The sequence below is a fragment of the Sminthopsis crassicaudata genome, chromosome 3 (genome assembly GCF_048593235.1).
Source record: "Sminthopsis crassicaudata isolate SCR6 chromosome 3, ASM4859323v1, whole genome shotgun sequence".
Taxonomy (NCBI): domain Eukaryota; kingdom Metazoa; phylum Chordata; class Mammalia; order Dasyuromorphia; family Dasyuridae; genus Sminthopsis; species Sminthopsis crassicaudata.
In genome coordinates, this window is record NC_133619.1 from 75,312,608 (window position 1) to 75,332,460 (window position 19,853).

Here is a 19,853-nt window from a genome sequence, read left to right on the forward strand (position 1 = left end):
TTCTGTGTTGTGGGCTTCCTAACAAGTAGGAACTTCTCCTTCTCCTTCCCCCCCCCCCCATTGCCTCCCCCCATTCATTGTCATCAGACCATTAAGTTAAATAATTCTCAGTAATGTGCATGTGTAGTGTGGTTTGACCAGTGTTGCAGCTTGAATTTTTGTCTCCAGAGCCTGTATCAGGAATTTTTACCTCTTTGACATACATTCCAACTCTAAATACTATATAATAATGTGCTTGGATCAGTCTAAACTATTGAGTTGGGGGCAACAGCTGTTCCATTCCAATTATAATTCCATCCTATTAATCCTTTCAGCAGTTGATTTACTCATTCATCAGAGACTGTTTCCAGTAAGAAGAAAAGATAGATGTTTGCAACTGAGAGAAGAAATTTAAAAAGAAAAGGAAGTTAACTACATAATAATTAGATAATTATCTATTTCTCAATACCTCATTTATTTTGAGATCATTTTTAAAATTTTCATTTTTAGAACTAACTTTCCAACATAACTTTCTAATAATATGGATACCTGTGTTTATAATAGCAGTAGCTACAATTTATGTAACTCTTTAGAGCTTGTAAAATCTTGGACATACATTGTTATTTGAGCCTAGCAGTAATCCTGTAAGGTAGATATTACAAGTGTTGTCCCATGAGTTTGTGTCCAGCCCCATGGCTTCACTGCTCCCCACAAATCTGGGAGGTAGGAGAGCACAGTGTTATGTCTCATTGATAAAGAAGGTTAAATAAGTAAATAAGTAAAACAGCTATAGGGTTTCCTGACTCTCCAGCCTGATGTGCTGTCTCTCTGGTTTCATGAATAGCATTTTCTAAATGCTATAACAGGGCCTGTGAACATGTTTTAAAACGTCAAAGTTAAGAATGTTTGTCCTATCAACAGCAGAATGAATTCTCTCTCAGCCTTGGCAGAAGGAATAGTGTGAAGTACATCCAAATTTCCCCACCAGTGTCCATCATGTCCTGAGTCACTGTTGGGCTGGCGAAGCCAGACTTTTATAATGGATGGAACTATAGTTTATCACATTCTCTAAAAGCTGAATATCTGTCAGTAATCTTTCTTGTTGCTGTTGGGTTGTTTCAGTCAGGTCCAACTTTCTATGACCCTGTTTGAAGTTTTCTTGGAAAAGATACTGGAGCAATGTGCCATTTCTTTCTCCAACCCATTTCATAGATGAGGAATCTGAGACAAAGATGATTAAGTGGCTTGCCCAAAATCATATAGCTAGTATCTGAGACCAGATTTGAACTCATAATTTCCTGATCCGAGGGCCAATTCTTTACCATACCACCTACTTTACTGCCCAGCCCCATTATTAGGTATGTTTTAAGTCTTCCCTTTGACCCGGATTTTATCACCAAATGTCATCTTGTTTTTACAATCTGGACCTTTAGTTATTGCAGGTCCATTTATTCAGCAACTTTTTCTTGGTTTAGTCCCCAAATTAAATGTATGAGATAGGTTTCTACTGGCATGCTTTCATGGGATGATTGCAACTCTTTCTGTGACCTCCTGAGTATGTAGGGATATATGAACTGAGTATTGTTGCCATTCTTATTTTTCATCTTTAATTAATTATGTGGATACAAATGTTAAAACTGCTCTAATATAACTTGGTTAACCAAATAACTAATATCAGATATACTAATATCCTCATGATATGAGAGCTAAGAATTGAAGTTCCATTACTGATAAGAACAGGATAGAAACCTGATAAAAGAGTATATATTGATCTTAGTTGAAGGGTGACATTTTAAAAATTTAAGCCATTTCCTTGGAAAATAAAATATGCCCTCAGGCTGATAACTGGCTTGCTGACTACTAGATACAAATTTAAGGAGATAAGATTAAATGTGGCAATTTAGAGTTAATTGTGCAAACAAAAACTGACCTTCAATTACCTTATATTAGACATTATTATTGACTCTTTAATGACACATCTTATAAATCATTCTCATTGAAGAAAGAGACCCTGTTGCCTTTTTAAGACCTGCACCTAAAAACACAAAAGGGAACATTTTTGATAGGTTGTTGGGTCCCCATAGATACGTGCAGATACTTGAATACAAAGAGAAACCTTCATTACCAGATAAATTCTTTCTGATAACTTTGGAAAACAGCTTTCTTTTAATTACTTAAAATAATGATAACAACTGACATTTCTGTATTGTCAAAATTATTAAGCAATTTCCCCACAAGACCCATTGAAGAAGAAATGAACAAGTATTGCTCTCCATCATTTATAAAAAAAGGAAACTGAGACTGAAGGCAGAAATAACTTGCCCCAAATTATGTGACTAGTAAGGGTTAGAGCCAGGATTCCAACCCAGATTTCTTGAATGTCCAGCCCAGCACTCTTTCATCTACATCATCTTACCTCCCATAGAGAAAGTAGTAAATAAGTACTTCTACTTTTCTTTCAAAGAGCCTTTTAAAAAAATATATTACCTATATCATTTGAATTTGATACATACACTTCTAAAACTTTTATCAACTAATTAAACTGTGGGATCTTTTTAAATAACACAGATAATGTTCTTGAGAACTAAGGCATAGAAAGTCATAACTATTGGTGTTTAGACATTCACACCCTAAAGCAGAGAGGAAAAGTCACCAACAACTTTGCAGTATGACCTGAGAACTAGTAAAGAATACTAGTACCAGTTTCTGTCCAAGGGGTTTTTCCCCTCTATAAAATTATCATAGAGGAAATCTGATTTGTAAATCAGAATTTAGCTGAGAACTCTTTTCATTTCCTTTTAATCACACAAATTGCTAGGCTCACAAGAATTGTTAAGTAATAATAATGCTGAGAAGTTATATTGTGCTTTTCATCTTTAAAATACTATGCAAACATAAACTAATTAAAGGAATTGATGAAGTGAAGGGATTTGCAAAGGTCTCCAGGAAAGCCCATATCTGGTTTCACCTAAGCAGGGAGAATAATTCCTGGAAAGTATTAACTACTACTTTGAATGACATCTTACAAACAAGGAAGGGAGAACTGACAGACAGTATTTGACTTATGGTTAAAACTGACCATTCATATATACATTTTTCTCCACTTCTCATTTGTTTAAGTCCATCTTTTGACTATTCCTACTTTTTTCTTCAGTTTCTGAATATTCTTTTTATTAAAGCTTTTTTCAAATTTTATTTAATCATTAAGCATTTTATTAAAGGATTCAACTTCTTGTCCCCATATTTTCATAGAATATTAATGGCCTACAATTCTTAAAGATTTGGGAGATGAGGAAACTGAGGCCCAAAGAGAGTAAATGACTAATAAGATGTCTCCCAACTGGTTAGTGGTAAAGCTAAGCTAGAATCTGGGTCTCCCAAACATTTTGTTTTCTTTTCCTTCATGGCAGTCTATTTTTTCAACCATCCCTCCCCTCCTTATTCATATTTCTTCTCTTTACTTTTTATTTATTGTTGCTTATTTCACCCAAATGTGCTGTTGCTCTTCCTATATAACTAGGAATTTTTTCAAGCAGGGCAAAATCATTTGAGAGGAACAGCAGTACAAATGACAGTCATGAAAAGGGACAGTGTGCTGGGGACAAGCTAACTAACTACAGGTACAGTTGCTCTGGGAGTGGAATCCTCTAAGAAATATGCCTCACTAACTTATCAGTGTCTGGGAGAGAAACAACTACCCCAATCTAGCTGTGAATGGGCATATTTTACATTAGGAGTCAGCAAACTTTTGATAGTATTTTAGGCTTTGAGGGCCAAAATGCAAAGATAAGGTTGTATTTATATAAGAGAGAAAATAAATTTCTAACAACAACAATAATAATATTAATAAAGTATAATTTTTTTGTAATTCAGGGTATACCAAGGGAAAAATGGAATCCATTTCAGGGGATAACATCTTGCTTAGGCTTCAAAGTTAGTGTTCTCTATCAGCAAAATTGATTGCAAATGTTCACTTGTTGTTAATGCTATTCTTTAATGAAATTTTACACATTTTAACCTTAAAAATGTCTTTTTCCCAACATGTGATTCATAAAGCAATGTGTATTTTAAATAAATAAATAATGTCTTTTCATGTAGATAGGTATTGCCAAATACTGATATCAGTCCACAAGCATATGATTTTAATTGAGTATATTATCACTTGGAAAGCATTTATAGAATTCCAATTAGATTTTCTCTTGCTATTTGTCCCTTACCATGTCACTGAATTGTAGGTTAATCACTTCCCATTGAAGGTTAGGTAGAAGCTTTTCCATTGCATAGTTAACTAGATTTTGAAATATGAAAATTTCTGCATTTGCATTAAGATCTGAAAAACTCTGCTGGAACTGAGTTTCAAGTTTGAGCTTAGAAAATATGTGCACTGCAAATTTGCATAGGGATGGAGATCTCACCTCTTGTCATAATTTTTGACAGTCTGAGAAGTGAATAAACTAATTTGCTTGACATTCAAACAACATTAGTTTGCATGGGTCCACTGTGCTAGATTAAATTGTAATGAAGAGATATTTAATAAAATAAAACAGATAATACTACATTTTAAAAATAAATCATTATGCAGCCCACAGAGATCTTTATGTACAGGATTAGTACTACATAACCAATACAGGTTCATTTGGGGCCATCCTTATTCTTTTTTTCTTTTTTCTTTTTTTTTTTTTTTTTGAGGCTGGGGTTAAGTGACTTGCCCAGGGTCACACAGCTAGGAAGTGTCTGAGATCAGATTGGAACTCGGGTCCTCCTGAATTCAGGGCTGGTGCTCTATCCACTGCGCCACCTAGCTGCCCCTGGACCATCCTTATTCTAAAAGGAAACTCAGTTAATCTTCTAGGTCAGTCTTCTAGGAGTCAATGGGCCCCCAAGCACACCAGAATTCCAAGTGTGATTCAGACCCCATTGACTTCCCTTTGAACAGCCTCCCTCAAGTAAAACCAGTAATGGAAGGAGAATATTGGATTTACTGCCCTCTGAAGACCAGAGTTTGAATTTTGGATGTGCTAATTTACTACTTGTGTGTCCTTGGATTAGTCACTTTATCTCTAGATTTCAATTTCCTTGTCTGCAAAAGGTTGGGGTTAGATTAGATATGTTCTAAGGACCTCCTCCAGCTTTAAAAAGTCTATGCTTTTACTATCTGGGATCCTTAGATCCTGGGATGACAAAAATAATAACAGATATTTATCCAGATACTTTACCTACATTATTTCCTTCTGGTCTGACCAAAGCCCCAAAAGGTAAGTACTATAAATACCTACCTACTTGCATTCTCAAGTAATAGATGAGAAAATGGAAGAGATATATTAATTGTCCTACTCCAAAACTACTAAGTGGCTGAGTTGGGGTTTGAAACCAATCTTCTTGCCTCCACATCCAACACTGCTGCCAGTGCCAGTTAGGTGCCTCTGACCCAGACCCTCCTTTTCCCCCTCACCCCCCAAGTTTTTGCTCATAGAAATGGTCTTGGATTGGAACAGGTCTGATATCTGGTTTGGCAGGAAGTTTCTCAGCCCAGTATTTTCATGATTGTGTCTTGAAGGCTGTAAAAAAGTTCTTTAGAAACCAAACTGGGACCTTTAAGTAGACTGTTCTTCTGGGCAAACATATACACACATTTGACCAAGGGCTCTCTGCCCAAAAACAATGTTTGCAGTTTCCTTTGTGAAGAATTTTAAGCTAGGTATTCCCTTTGTATTTATTTTAGGATAATTAAGAAAAGTGAAGTTGAAATTTCTTTTTCTGTCATTGCTTAAGCCCTTCAGCTCCACAACTCCATACAATTCATTATTTGGCGAAGGAAGTAAAGCCACCTAGTTTAATCTTCATCAAGTTTTTATTGTGTAAATGGAAGGAAATTTTCAGCTCTTTTGAGTGGATCAGATTAGGGCTAATTAGTGACATCATAATCTACTCTCACTGAACTAATTGATTTGCCAAGCAAATAAGTAAGTTGTAGTCTTACATAATGAATTTGGAAACAGACTAATTAAAAAGGAGACAGCTTTCTGTTTTTATACAAACATCTCAGTAATGAGTAATGATAAGGAGCTCAAAAGTTAATTACATTTAACTGGAGTTTAATAATGTTTTAGTAACTGAATAGTTGTAAACACTCCATACTTATTGCCTTCAGTTTTTATTTTAAAACATATGGCTCTACATGGGGTGATATTTAAAACTGAGCAAGGATTCAATAGAATGTTTTCATTTAGTTGTAGATTTTTGAAACTTGAAAAGAGCTCAATAGTTTTTTCCTAACTTTTATTTTAACCAACTTGCTTTGCCTAAGGATACAGAAATGTCTGTTCCAGGATAATTTCTGTAAATGCTTCAAAATAAAGCACAGAGCCATAATTATGAATAAAGTCTTTCTTGACCCTTAGACTAGAGATACTGTGGGAATTGGAAAGGAGATTATATTTAAAATTATTTTACAGTGTGACAATATTGTTTCTTCTTATCCCATCAAGTTAGCTTGTTACTAATGAGTGGCAGATGGCTTTGTTAAACTTTCATAATGTCTTTTAGCAAGACTTTTAAGGAGGGGCCATTTGTCAAGTGCAAGAACCCTCTTCATCAAAGTGTTACCAACAGTTGTCCAGAATCTAGATGGAGAATAATAGACTGAGGAATGCCTTGTATTGAAATGGAAGCTCCATGGCAGAATCGAGGAGAGTAATGAGTCTGTATATAAAGAAATGGGTGATAAAGAGGCTTTTTTCTTTCTTCCTTTCTTTCTTCTTTTCCAACTTAGTAATGCTGCTCCCACTCCCAGCCCCCATAGCTTTAGATGTTATGAGTGTGCCAAGGGAGTGAAGGTAGCAGACAGAAATGGAGTGGAGCGTGTTCCCTTTTTCCAGTCCCACACATCTTGCTTGGCTTCGGGTCTTGAACATGACACTGCAATTTCCTGGTGCCACACACGAGTAATAAGCAGCTGAGCTTGGCTCAGTGGTTTGGAGGAGCCAGCACTAGGTTCTTTTTTAACTTAATTGTAATTTTTGATTGGTCTGCAAGAAAGCAAATCAAATATGGTTTATTTTCTTTGTCTTCAAGAAAGCCATCAGCCTCAAATTCCATCACTGACCATTTTTTGACCAGAACAAGACAAAAAAAAAAAAAACTGAATGTGAGTGTGTGCCCCTCAACTGAAAGATAAACAAGGCAAGTTTATCTAGTATGCAAGCATACTAGATAATTCTTATGAGCAGAGAGTCCTGCAAATCAAATAATCATGAAAAATTATGTTTAGCAGTCCCTGCAGGCCTAGGAATAACAGAAATGGCAGATGCAAGTGAATTTACTTAGAAACTACAAATGTTAAAAATAGCAAAATCAACGGGAACAATATCAGTTTGATATTGCATTTTGTCTTTTTCTGAAATGTTATAAAATGATATGTAATTCACATTAGAAATGAGTATATTTCTTTGAAGACAAGATCCATGTTTTCCCTATCTCTGAAATAGTAATATATGCACACATGAGAAAATCATCAGGTACCTCGCAATAATATAAAAAATTAAGTTTAATGGAAAACAGAAACAAGCTGTTTTCCCCAATTTGGACAGCTGCTTTCTCTCAAAAAGACAGAACAAATTGGTATTTAGAGGAGGTGAAAGAGGTTGAGTGAAAAGAGTAGAGAAGGAAAAAGAACTATGTTATGTTTTACACTAATTAGTCTGTTGGGGTTTTTTCCCATATATGTATTCATTGGTGGGGTGTGGGGTGGCACACAACAGAAGGAATAAGTTAGAGATACAGTGAACATAGCAACCTAAAGCACATCTAACATCTCATGTCATGTCCAGATAATCAGCTGGTTTTGTTCAATCTATATAGATGTCTAAAAATGTAAGTTAATTTAAAGTTATATTGACCTGAAACTAATTTAAGTACAGGTAAAAGAAAAGTCATATATCTTTCAACTGTTGGTTAGAGGGTTAGTCTAAATTAAGTTTTCAGATTTGTTTTGTTTTTCATCCAAATATTTTGACTTTTTCAGAAATCATGGGAACATAAAATGTCCAAGCTAAGAGATCCTTAAAGATCATCTTGTATCACATGGTGTTTTTCAAACACTGCTTATGTTCCAATATAAGGGAAAATAATCTACATATTTTTCATTCATTTCAAATAAGTCCATCCAAATGTTAGCGGAAAAAATTGATGTTTCAACAGATGTTATGTAGTTAATATAACATTTTTTACCCAGTAGATCTTGTTTCCTTATGTATTTGTGGGCTGTAAGTAAGGCTGAATCCCAGAAAATGTCTATTTGGTTTAAGATCCTAAACCAGTTAGGTTCTTATGAGCTCTAAGTTTACCATTCCTATTCTTAGAATCATAGAACATAAGACCTGAAAGAAACTTAGCGGTCTTACCTGCCCCTTTCATTTTACAAATCAAGAACTTGAAGACCAGAGAGGGAAAATAAATTTCCTAAGATAAGGCTAAGGATGGATCCACACTCAGTTCTCCTGCTTGTACGACCCATGATTCTGCTTCAGCTTTGATATAATGAACATGGTCTATGTAGCCAGGTGGACTTTTCTAAGGTGGACTTGCTCTTGCAATTCATTTGGGTCTAGAAAGGTTGTAAGATTGTGTCACCTTGTTCTTCACTACTAAAAATGAATCCAATTATCTTAAAAAATATCTTGGGGGGAAATATCACTTAATATTGCTATTTCATTTTGATATCAGGTCTAGAAATCAAGGTAAGAAATCCAAATATGAAACAATAAGTAATATCTGGTCTCTACCACATAGTCTAGGCTAATTTTTTCTCTAAAAGAAGATTTTTTCCCTTCCTCCCCCAACCCCCTCCCCCAGATGGCAAGCAGTCTTATATATGTTAAACATATTACAGTATATTCTAGATACAATATATGTGTGTAGAACTGAATTTTTTGTTGCACAGGAAGAATTGGATTCAGAAGGTAAAAATAACAGTTTACACTCATTTCCCAGTGTTCCTTTTCTGGATGTAGCTGGTTCTGTCCATCATTAATCAATTGGAATTGGATTAGCTCTTCTCTATGTTGAAGAAATCCACTTCCATTAGCATACATCCTCGTACAGTATCATTTTTGAAGTGTATAATGATCTTCTGGTTCTGCTCGTTTCACTCAGCATCAGCTGATGTAAGTCTTTCCAAGCCTCTCTGTATTTCTCCTGTTGGTTATTTCTTATAGAACAATAATATTACATAACATTCATATACCATAGTTTACCCAACCATTCTCCAATTGATGGACATCCATTCATCTTCCAGCTTCTAGCCACTATGAAAAGGGCTGCCACAAACATTTTGGCACATACAGGTCCCTTTCCCTTCTTTAGTAGTTCCTTGGGGTATAAGCCCAGTAGTAGTATGGCTGGGTCAAAGGGTATGCACATTTTGATAACTTTTTGGGCATAATTCCAGATTGCTCTCCAGAATGGTTGGATTCTTTCACAACTCCACCAACAATGCATCAGTGTCCCAGTTTTCCCACAGCCCCTCCAACATTCATCGTTATTTGTTCCTGTCATCTTAGCCAATCTGACAGGTGTGTAATGATATCTCAGAGTTGCCTTAATTTGCATTTCTCTGATCAATAATGATTTGGAACACTCTTTCATATGAGCGGAAATAGTTTTAATTTCATCATCTGAAAATTGTCTGTTCATATCCTTTGACCATTTATCAATTGGAGAATGGCTTGATTTCTTATAAATTAAAGTCAATTCTCTGTATATTTTGGAGATGAGGCCCTTATCAGAACCTTTAACTGTAAAAATGTTTTCCCAATTTGTTACTTCCCTTCTAATCTTGTTTGCATTAGTTTTGTTTGTGCAGAAACTTTTTAATTTGATGTAATCAAAATGTTCTATTTTGTGATCAATAATGGTCTCTAGTTCTCCCTTGAACACAAACTCCTTCCTCCTCCACAAGTCTGAGAGGTAAACCATCCCATGTTCCTCCAATTTATTTATGATTTCATTCTTTATGCCTAAATCTTGGACCCATTTTGATCTAATCTTAGTATGTGGTGTTAAATGTAGGTCCATGCCTAGTTTCTGCCATACTAATTTCCAGTTTTCCCAGCAGTTTTTGTCAAATAATGAATTCTTATCTCAAAATTTGGGATCTTTGGGTTTGTCAAAGATTAGATTGCTATTTTTATTCACTATCTTGCCCTGTGAACCTAACCTATGCCACTGATCAACTAGTCTATTTCTTAGCCAATACCAAATGGTTTTGGTGACTGTTGCTTTATAATATAGCTTTAAATCAGGTACACTTAGACCACCTTCCTCTGACTTTTTTTTCATTAGTTCCCTTGCAATTCTCGACCTTTTATTCTTCCATATGAATTTTGTTGTTATTTTTTCTAGGTCATTAAAATAGTTTCTTGGGAGTCTGATTGGTATAGCACTAAATAAATAGATTAGTTTGGGGAGTATTGTCATCTTTATTATATTCGCTCGGCCTATCCAAGAACACTGAATGTCTTTCCAATTATTTAAATCTGACTTTATTTTTGTGGCAAGTGTTTTGTAATTTTGCTCATATAATTCCTGACTCTCCTTTGGTAGATATATTCCCAAATATTTTATACTATCTACTGTTATTTTGAATGGAATTTCTCTTTGTATCTCTTGCTGTTGGATTGTGTTGGTAATGTATAAAAATCCTGAGGATTTATGTGGATTTATTTTGTATCCTGCGACTTTGCTAAAATTCTGAATTATTTCTAATAGCTTTTTAGCAGAGTCTTTGGGGTTCTCTAAGTATACTATCATGTCATCTGCAAAAAGTGACAATTAGATTTCTTCATTTCCTACTCTAATTCCTTGAATCTCTTTCTCGGCTCTTATTGCCAAGGCTAGAGTTTCTAGTACTATATTGAATAGTAATGGTGATAGTGGGCAACCTTGTTTCACTCCTGATCTTACAGGGAAAGGTTCTAGTTTATCACCATTACATATGTTTACTGAAGGTTTTAAATATATGCTCCTTATTATTTTAAGGAATAGTCCATTTATTCCTATACTCTCAAGCGTTTTTAGTAGGAATGGATGTTGGATTTTATCAAATGCCTTTTCTGCATCTATTGAGATGATCATATGGTTTTTATTAATTTGATTATTAATATGGTCAATTATACTAATAGTTTTCCTAATATTAAACCAGCCCTGCATTCCTGGTATAAATCCCACTTGGTCATAGTGTATTATCCTGGGGATGATTTTCTGAAGTCTATTTGCTAATATCTTATTTAAGATTTTAGCATCAATATTCATTAAGGAAATTGGTCTATAGTTTTCTTTCTCAGTTTTCGATCTACCTGGTTTAGGTATCAGTTACCATGTCTGTGTCATAGAAGGAATTTGGTAGGACTCCTTCAATCCCTATTTTTTCAAATAGTTTACATAGCATTGGAGTTAGTTGTTCTTTAAATGTTTGGTAGAATTCACCTGTAAATCCATCTGGTCCTGGGGACTTTTTCTTACGAAGTTGGTTAATAGCTTGGTCTATTTCTTTTTCTGAGATGGGACTATTTAGACTACTTACTTCTTCCTCTGTTAATCTGGGCAAGCTATATTTTTGAAGGTATTCTTCCATTTCATTTAAGTTATCGAATTTATCGGCATAAAGTTGAGCAAAGTAGCTCCTAACTATTGTTCTAATTTCCTCTTCATTAGTGGTGAGTTCACCCTTTTCATTTTCAAGACTATCAATTTGCTTTTTCTCTTTCCTTTTTTTAATCAGGTTTACTAAGGGTTTGTCTATTTTGTTGGTTTTTTCATAAAACCAACTCTTAGTTTTATTAATTAATTCAATAGTTTTTTTACTTTCAATTTTATTAATCTCACCTTTTATTTTTTGAATTTCAAGTTTTGTGTTTGTCTGGGGGTTTTTAATTTGTTCCTTTTCTAGCAATTTTAGTTGTAAGCCCAATTCGTTGGCCCTCTCTTTCTCTATTTTATGCAAGTAGGCCTGTAGAGATATAAAACTTCCCCTTATTACTGCTTTGGCTGTATCCCACACATTTTGGTATGATGTCTCATTATTGTCATTTTCTTGGGTGAAGTTATTAATTATGTCTATGATTTGCTGTTTTACCCAATCATTCTTTAGTATAAGATTATTTAGTTTCCAATTATTTTTTGGTCTATTTTCCCCTGGTTTTTTATTAAATGTTATTTTGATTGCATTATGGTCTGAAAAGGATGCATTTACTATTTCTGCCTTACTGCATTTGATTTTGAGGTTTTTATGCCCTAGTATATGATCAATTTTTGTATAGGTTCCATGAACTGCTGAGAAGAAAGTATATTCCTTTCTGTCTCCATTTAGCTTTCGCCAAAGATCTATCGTATCAAACTTTTCTAGTATTCTATTTACCTCTTTGACTTCTTTCTTATTTATTTTGTGGTTTGATTTATCTAATTCTGAGAGTGCAAGGTTGAGATCTCCCGCTATTATAGTTTTGCTATCTATTTCCTCTTGCAGCTCTCTTAATTTCTCTTTTAAGAATTTAGATGCTGCACCACTTGGTGCATACATGTTTAATATTGATACTGCTTCACTATTGATGCTTCCCTTTAGCAGGATATAATGCCCTTCCTTATCTCTTTTAATTAGATCAATTTTTGTTTTTGCTTGATCTGAGATGAGGATGGCTACTCCTGCTTTTTTGGTTTTGCCTGAAGCATAATAGATTCTGCTCCACCCTTTTACTTTTAGTTTGAATGTCTCACCCTGTTTCAGGTGTGTTTCCTGTAAACAACATATAGTAGGAGAAAAACATTTTAATTTTGCTAAATAGAACAGATAATGTTAATATGTAAGTCAATATATGGCCCACAAGAATTCTTTTGTATAATTTAGTACCCCATCCCCCATGTTTCTATTTGACACCACTGATCCCTGGGACTAGAACTTAAGTCATTGATGTAGCTTCCTGATTGCCTAAGGCATAAAATACTCATTCCTAGAGAAATCTAAGACCCTCAGACCTGACAGAATGCAAGGAAGGGCAACTAAAGTATAAAGATCTCTGGGTCTATCAACTAAAGATCATTTGAAGAAACTGAGGATGGATAGTCTAAAGAAGAGAAGATTCATGGAGAAAATGATAGCTGTGTTCAAAATCACACCCCCACCCCCCATCCCCGGGGCAATTGAGGTTAAGTGACTTGCCCAGGGTCACACAGCTAGGAAGTGTTAGTGTCTGAGATCATATTTGAACTCAGGTTCTCCTGACTTCAGGGCTGGTGTTCTATCCACTGCACCATTTAGCTATGTGCCACCATCCCCCCCATCCCCCCATGTTCAAATCTTTTAAGGGCCATTAAGAGGAAGAAGGATTATATTTGTTCTGTTTGACCTCAGAGGGCAGAACTGAGTAAAAGCTGCAAAGAGGCAAGTTTAGGCTTGATTTTAGAAAAAAATTTCCTCACAATTAGAGTTATCTCAAAGTAGAATGGACTGCCCCCAAAATGGTGGGTTTCCTATGCTCCTTAAAGCTCTTCAGTTCAAAACTAGAGAGAGAGAGAACCACTTGTGAAGCACATTGTAGAAACTCTTTTCCCTCTGTAGGTTGAATTAGTTGAACTAAAGTCTCATCCAACTCTTAAAAATTCTGTGATATTTTTCCCCTAAAAAGATGTAAACTTCTTGATGGCAGGGATTGCTTTTGTCTTGGGATCCCAGTGTCTAGCACAGAACCTGGCACGTAGGAGACAATTTGGATTTATTGTTTTACAAAATTCTTTGTAAATTTTATGGTAACTTGAGAATAAAATGATACATCAATTGAGTTGATTTTTTTTTTTCCTCCTCATGTCATCAGACATCAGCTTCTTAAACGAGGAAGGATAGTCCCAACTTGTAGAAGCATTTAAGCTTTCCTTTTTAGTTTGGGATTTTATTTGGAAGAACTCTACAAAATCTCACACACATATACATATACACACATGTGTATGTGAATGTGTTAGATATAAATATACATATGTATATGTACATGTTTTAAAGTATCTCATTCTTTTTAAAAGTCACATCTGAAAATGCCTTGTAGACTAGAAGCCAAAAAATTTATATCATCTTCCCAGTGCAGGCAGTGATAGTATTCACATTCATGATTCCATTTTGCTAAGCAAACAATCATATTCATGCTCAACACATGTCATTAGAATATGTACCTAAAGAATTTTATTTTTTTAAGGTGACCGTTTATTGAATACTCATTATAAAGGACATTTTTGTTCATCAAGCTAAAGAAACTAAAATTTAGAAAAGTTTAATTTTTTTCAGTTAAAAATTAGGCAATCTTAAAAATGAGACATTAAATGCAATTTTTTTGAGCTGAATATGTTGCTATATATCCTGGAAGTATACCTATGCATTTTCAGTATGTCAAAGAGCTCTGCACATATATGAAGTAGTGCTCACTCAGTGGACTTTTGGTAACTTCAACTATCTAAAATATAGGCATAAATCTGAAAGTTTAAAAAAAAGATTTTGAGATGTAGGCACCTCAAAATCCATACTTTTTTTTTCCCTTTTGGAAATGACAAAGAATAAAAATACCCAACAAAGAATTAATGCTTAAGAGAAGGTGGCATAGTGGACAAGGAGGTGGAAGTAGAATCAGAAAGATCCTGTTTAAATCCAGACTCATACATTTACTAGCCTTGTGACCCTCCTATTTTTCAAGATTATTATAGGATAAAATGAGATAATATTTGTAAAACATTTTGCAAACCTTAAGATAATATATATGTATTAGAAATTCAAATTTTTCATATGGATTTTTTTATATTCTGTCTCATATATGGAAATGCCATTTTTGTGAATCATCAGCACAGGCAACAAAGATACATATGTACTACACAAATACTGACATCAATTACTATAATGGGGGCAAGAATTATGATACAAAGGAGAGGAAAATCAGTGTGAAAGAGAAAATTCTCCAAGGATAGAAGAAATAAGGTAGGAAGGATAAGGTAAAACTTCATAAAAGGTAAAAACAATCTGACTTAGCCCATTAAGGATGGAGGGACTTTAACAAATGGAGTTTGAGGAAAGGGGCATGGCCTACAAATGAGTAAAGTGCAGAGATGAACAGAATGAGGGACAAAATAGTATGTAGACAATATGAAGGTGAGCACAGTATTGGTTAGATTGTAGAGGGAGGACTGTGCACCAAGGGTAGATTAGATTTTTATCCACTTGACAGTGGCAGCTCCTGCAAATGTTTTAACTGAACAGTGCCATACCCTTAATACAATCAAGTGGAATGGATTAAAGAGGGCATAGACTGCTCATGGGAAGCCCAGTAAAGAGGCTATTGGAACAGTGGGAGAAAAAAGAGGATGACTTGAGCAAACTTAGGTGCTAATGGTCATCCAGTTTCCACTGGAACATTTCCAGTGACAAGAACCTAATTACTTATTGAAGAATCCATTTTATCTTTATATAGTTCTAAGTTTTGAAAAAGGCCCAAATTTGTTTTCTATCCTTCTCTAGAACAACACAGAATAACTCATTTTTATTCTTCAAATATTTGATATTTATCCCATTATCCATTAAGCTTTTTCTTCATAAAGTATATATCATTAGTTCCTTCAATCATTTCTTTGATATTATTGCTTCAAAACCCCTCACTATGCTAGTCATCTCCTATGTATTGTCCCATGGTTTTTCAAGATCCTTCTTAAAAATGTGGTTCCCAGTAATCTAAGTTTAGTCATATAAAGGAGAAGGAAATAATGAAAAGCAATCTCTAAAAATGTTGGTTCCTCTGACTTATAAAAACAATAGTAATATTTTTGGCACTTTACATATGTTATCTCATTTGATCCTAATGACATCCCTGAGAGAGGTAGGTGTTATTATTAGTCCCATTTACAGAAGAGGAAATGTTACTTATCCACAGTCACACACACAAGCAGTATGTATCTGAGGCAAACTTAAGTTTAGATTTTCCTGCTTTGATAATAGGTATGACTTTAGAATTTCCTGTAAAAGAGTGGCTCCTTGGCTTTGCATACCCCAGGCATAACGGAGGATCAATGATTTCTCAACATGATACAGAGAAATTATGAAAGAGTTCTTTATTGGACAAAATGTTCCAGATACTTTCTCACCTCTGCCAGTGTTGATTTCGTATGGGTTTTTAAAATTTAATTGAAGTCTTCTTATAATCCTTGTTAAAATGTTTCATTTGTATCAATAGTAGTGTCCGTTGTAGTGCTAAAGTGATATTCCTATTTTGGTACAGTTTCTTTATCCATGTATCTTAAGTATAATTACATTTTAATACCACATTTTATCTATATGCTGCTTCAGATTCACTTGTTATTTTATGTAAAACAAATAGATGACTTTGCATTTTCATAATTATAAGCTTTCCCCAGTGTCAAATTACATAGTTTTTATTGATTGCTCTAACACAGGGTAAAGAAAAAGGGCCAAAGGAAGAAATTTAACTGATGTTAAAAAAAAAATTATCAGTGAATAAAAATGAAAGAATAATCTTCATTAATTTTTTCTCTAAAATTATGATAGTTTTCCCAGTTTTGTGAGTAAAAACCTATTCTCCATGCAAACTATTTGATTTGCTGAGGGTTACCATGTTCTAGTAAAGTAAAAATGGTGCTAGAAAGAACTTTTAGATTTTGTTAATAATAACAAAGAAAAAAAAACAAAGTAGAGTAGAATACATTTATTATATTTGCCATATGCAGAGTTGAAGAACTTGATTGTAATCAAATGAATATATGCCTTATTCTTGAGAGGTTCAGGATTTTATTTTTAAAAACTCCACTATAGATCCTCCTAGGAAAATCTCTTATTAAAATTTTACATATTAACTTTTTAAAGTTATTAATAGATATGTACATATAGTTTCATGATGTCATAAAAAATATCTATTTGAATAGCTTTGTATTCTATTTAAAGTAAAACGCTACATGTTAGCTCTTACCTTCTGTATGCTAAGGCAGAAATGAAGAAAAAGACCAATGAAGTTTTATGAATACTATTCTTTCAAATTTCTGTGAAATTCTGAGAAATGATAAAGGTAATCTGGCAATAAGCATTTCTTCCGGTTTGCATTAGGGAGAGAGAATTCCAGTCTTATTGAACCTGCAAGAATCCTACTTTAAATAGATTTGCCTCACTATCCCATTTCTTTTTTCCCAGGTAATTGAAGGAAAGCTGGCCCCTTTCTTGGGGAAGGTCATTAAATTTGCCACCTCTCATGTGTACAGCTGCAGCTTATGTAGCCAAAAGGGCTTCATCTGTGAAATCTGTAACAATGGAGAGATCCTTTACCCTTTTGAAGATATTTCAACAAGCAGGTACAAAATACTTTGTCTTACAAAATGATAATGAAATGTTATGTATTCAAATTTCAGATTATCCACATTTCAATCTCCTCTAGCTGCAGTGAGCTCAGGTATGCTGAAATACTTTATCCCTGTCCTTAGCTTATGTATATTCTATTGGATATTAGGTATTGTTTCATATTTGGGTTTCTTACCACGATTTCTAGACCTAATATCAAAATGAAATAGCAATACTAAATGATATTTCCAAAAATATATATTTTAAGATAATTGGATTCATTTTTAGTAGTGAAGAATGAGATGACACAATCTTACAACCTTTCTAGACCCAAGAATTACAGGAGCAAGTCCACTGTAGAAAAGATAGCATAAACCAAGATTAGAAAGTGTAAGGTTAAAAGTGTATGATCTTTGAAAGAATAAAAGTAAAAGCTTTAATTGAATAGCTAGCTACATGATTTATTTTGTTTTTTTTACCATACTGTCCCATAGATGCAGCACAATGCAACAATGAAAGTTTGAGGGGCACAAGTTTCGGTGGCTTTGTTTTTTCCTAACTAAAGTAACATTTATGGCAGCCTGACCATCGTTAGGCTAACTAGTAAGGGAGAGCTTTTTCCCCCATCCATGTTCAAGAGGCTATTATTACTACTTTTCCTGAATCAGATAATAATCCTTATTATCTTTCCTTTCATCCTCCAAAGCATAAGATAAATATGTATGCATGTGTGTGTATATATTCCCAAACTTACTCTAGAGTTCAGTATGCAGCACATTGACTCAAAGCCGAAGTAAACTATAGAACCAGAAGAAGTTGAAGCATCTATAATGGAGCTAGACTAGAAAGACTGACAGAAGGCTATCCTGACCACTTCCAGAACTGATGAATTTTTGTAAACAGCCTTTTACATAGGCTCAACCATTCCCATCTTATGCCAGCATCCCACTCTCCACATACCAGGTGCAGGTATTTTCACTTGAAGAGTTGCTCTATGAGTACTATATGTGGTCCTCTATCTTGGGACCTATGGAAATGGCCAAACTAGCCACGGCCTGGCTTGACTTGCCAACTCTGGTCAGAAACACTCTGCATGCAGCATCATCAAATGGAGTGCTATCAGCTCAAAACCTGTTGATTCATAGAAAAGGAAGCTTAAAACCACATTAAAGACTTTATAGGTATTGAATATCATCTTGCCCTCCCCCTTTTCAGATTCTTCTCTCTAGATCCAAATTCTACAAGCTTTAAGAATGTTTGAGTCTGAAGGAGTCTTGCCAACTCTTCCTGGAATTCTGAGTTGATAATACTTTCCAGGAACTATTGGAGCTCCCTGGTGTTCAGCTTCCAATCAAACATTGGAAGTGGTTTTAAAAAAAGAAGTAGTTTAAGAAGTTAAGAAAATAAAAGCACCAGCTTAAAAAAAGAAAAGAAAGAAAATGTTCATCAAAAAGAGAGAATTGAAACTTGTCTCTGAATAAGAGAGCTTAATGCAATGGTTAAAAATGAAAGCTGTAGGGATGGAAGAATTGATTTTTAAAAATTATAGAAATACAGAGCAAATTAACTGAATCATCAGTTCACTATTTGTACTTAAAATTCAACATTTCAGGGAAACATATTTAAAACTTTTTAAACAACATAACTGATCTCACTGGTATGATCAAAATTCTTTAACCATTTTCTACCAAAAAAGGCACTAAAATTTCAAAAAATATTTGATGAATAATTTTTTAACAGACTTTGGAGCTCTTCTTTGTGCTTCAAGTCATTAGATCATACTCATGGTTAGCCTATTATGTTGGGTTAGATTTCTACTAAGCCTGTCATGTACTATATAATCTGTACCCAACGAGCTTCTTTTTCAGGAGTTAATAACTGTATAAGTTTCATTAATTTTTCACTCATACTCATTATAAATCTTCAAGATGTCTCTTCAGCCATGCTCCCCCTTTTTAACTATAGTTAAAAATCATATTTAGAAGGAACTACTAAAAACTGTATCTTGGAAAATTCTTAATAATATGTTTTTTTTTCCTCAAGAAGATTAAATGCAAGTACATTGCTCATATGAACAGGGAACAGTTAAAATAAAAGATTTCAAGATTTTTAAATAAAATTAAATATTTGAATCTTGAAATATGGGTTAGTTACTCAGCCTCAAGATTGCCTTATCTTGACATAATCTAAAATACAGAATCTTTCCAGAGGCCAAAAACTACATTACAAGTTTAGGAGAAAAAAAATAAAGATTTGTTAAGACTTAATAATAAAACTTTAAATCCAGAAGGAATACAAAGTGAATTTATTTGACTTAATTAAAGATACAGATGCACTCAATTTAAGAATCATTAATGAGAAAGTCGGTTGAATTAGGTTGGTTAGTTCAAGAAAAAGAAAAACACATTGAAATCAAGATAACACAGAATTGAGATCCTTAAAGTCATCTTGTTGCCAAGCCTGTGTCCTGAAATTTCTAAATTACTTTTCTCCTCTAACGATTTCTTTT

At 34.2% G+C, this 19,853-nt stretch overlaps 1 protein-coding gene across 3 annotated transcripts in view; it reads left to right on the forward strand.

The window, feature by feature from the left end:
• Nucleotides 1–19,853, forward strand: part of PLEKHM3 (pleckstrin homology domain containing M3) — a 179,002-nt gene that overhangs the window by 131,817 nt on the left and 27,332 nt on the right. For 2 of the 3 annotated variants that reach the window (XM_074298892.1, XM_074298891.1), the window contains exon 7: nucleotides 17,201–17,358. The exons of the other annotated variant lie outside the window; for it this stretch is intronic. In XM_074298892.1, the coding sequence (XP_074154993.1) occupies nucleotides 17,201–17,358 (158 nt within the window). The remainder of the gene's footprint in view (nucleotides 1–17,200; nucleotides 17,359–19,853) is intronic. 3 annotated transcript variants of the gene reach the window in all.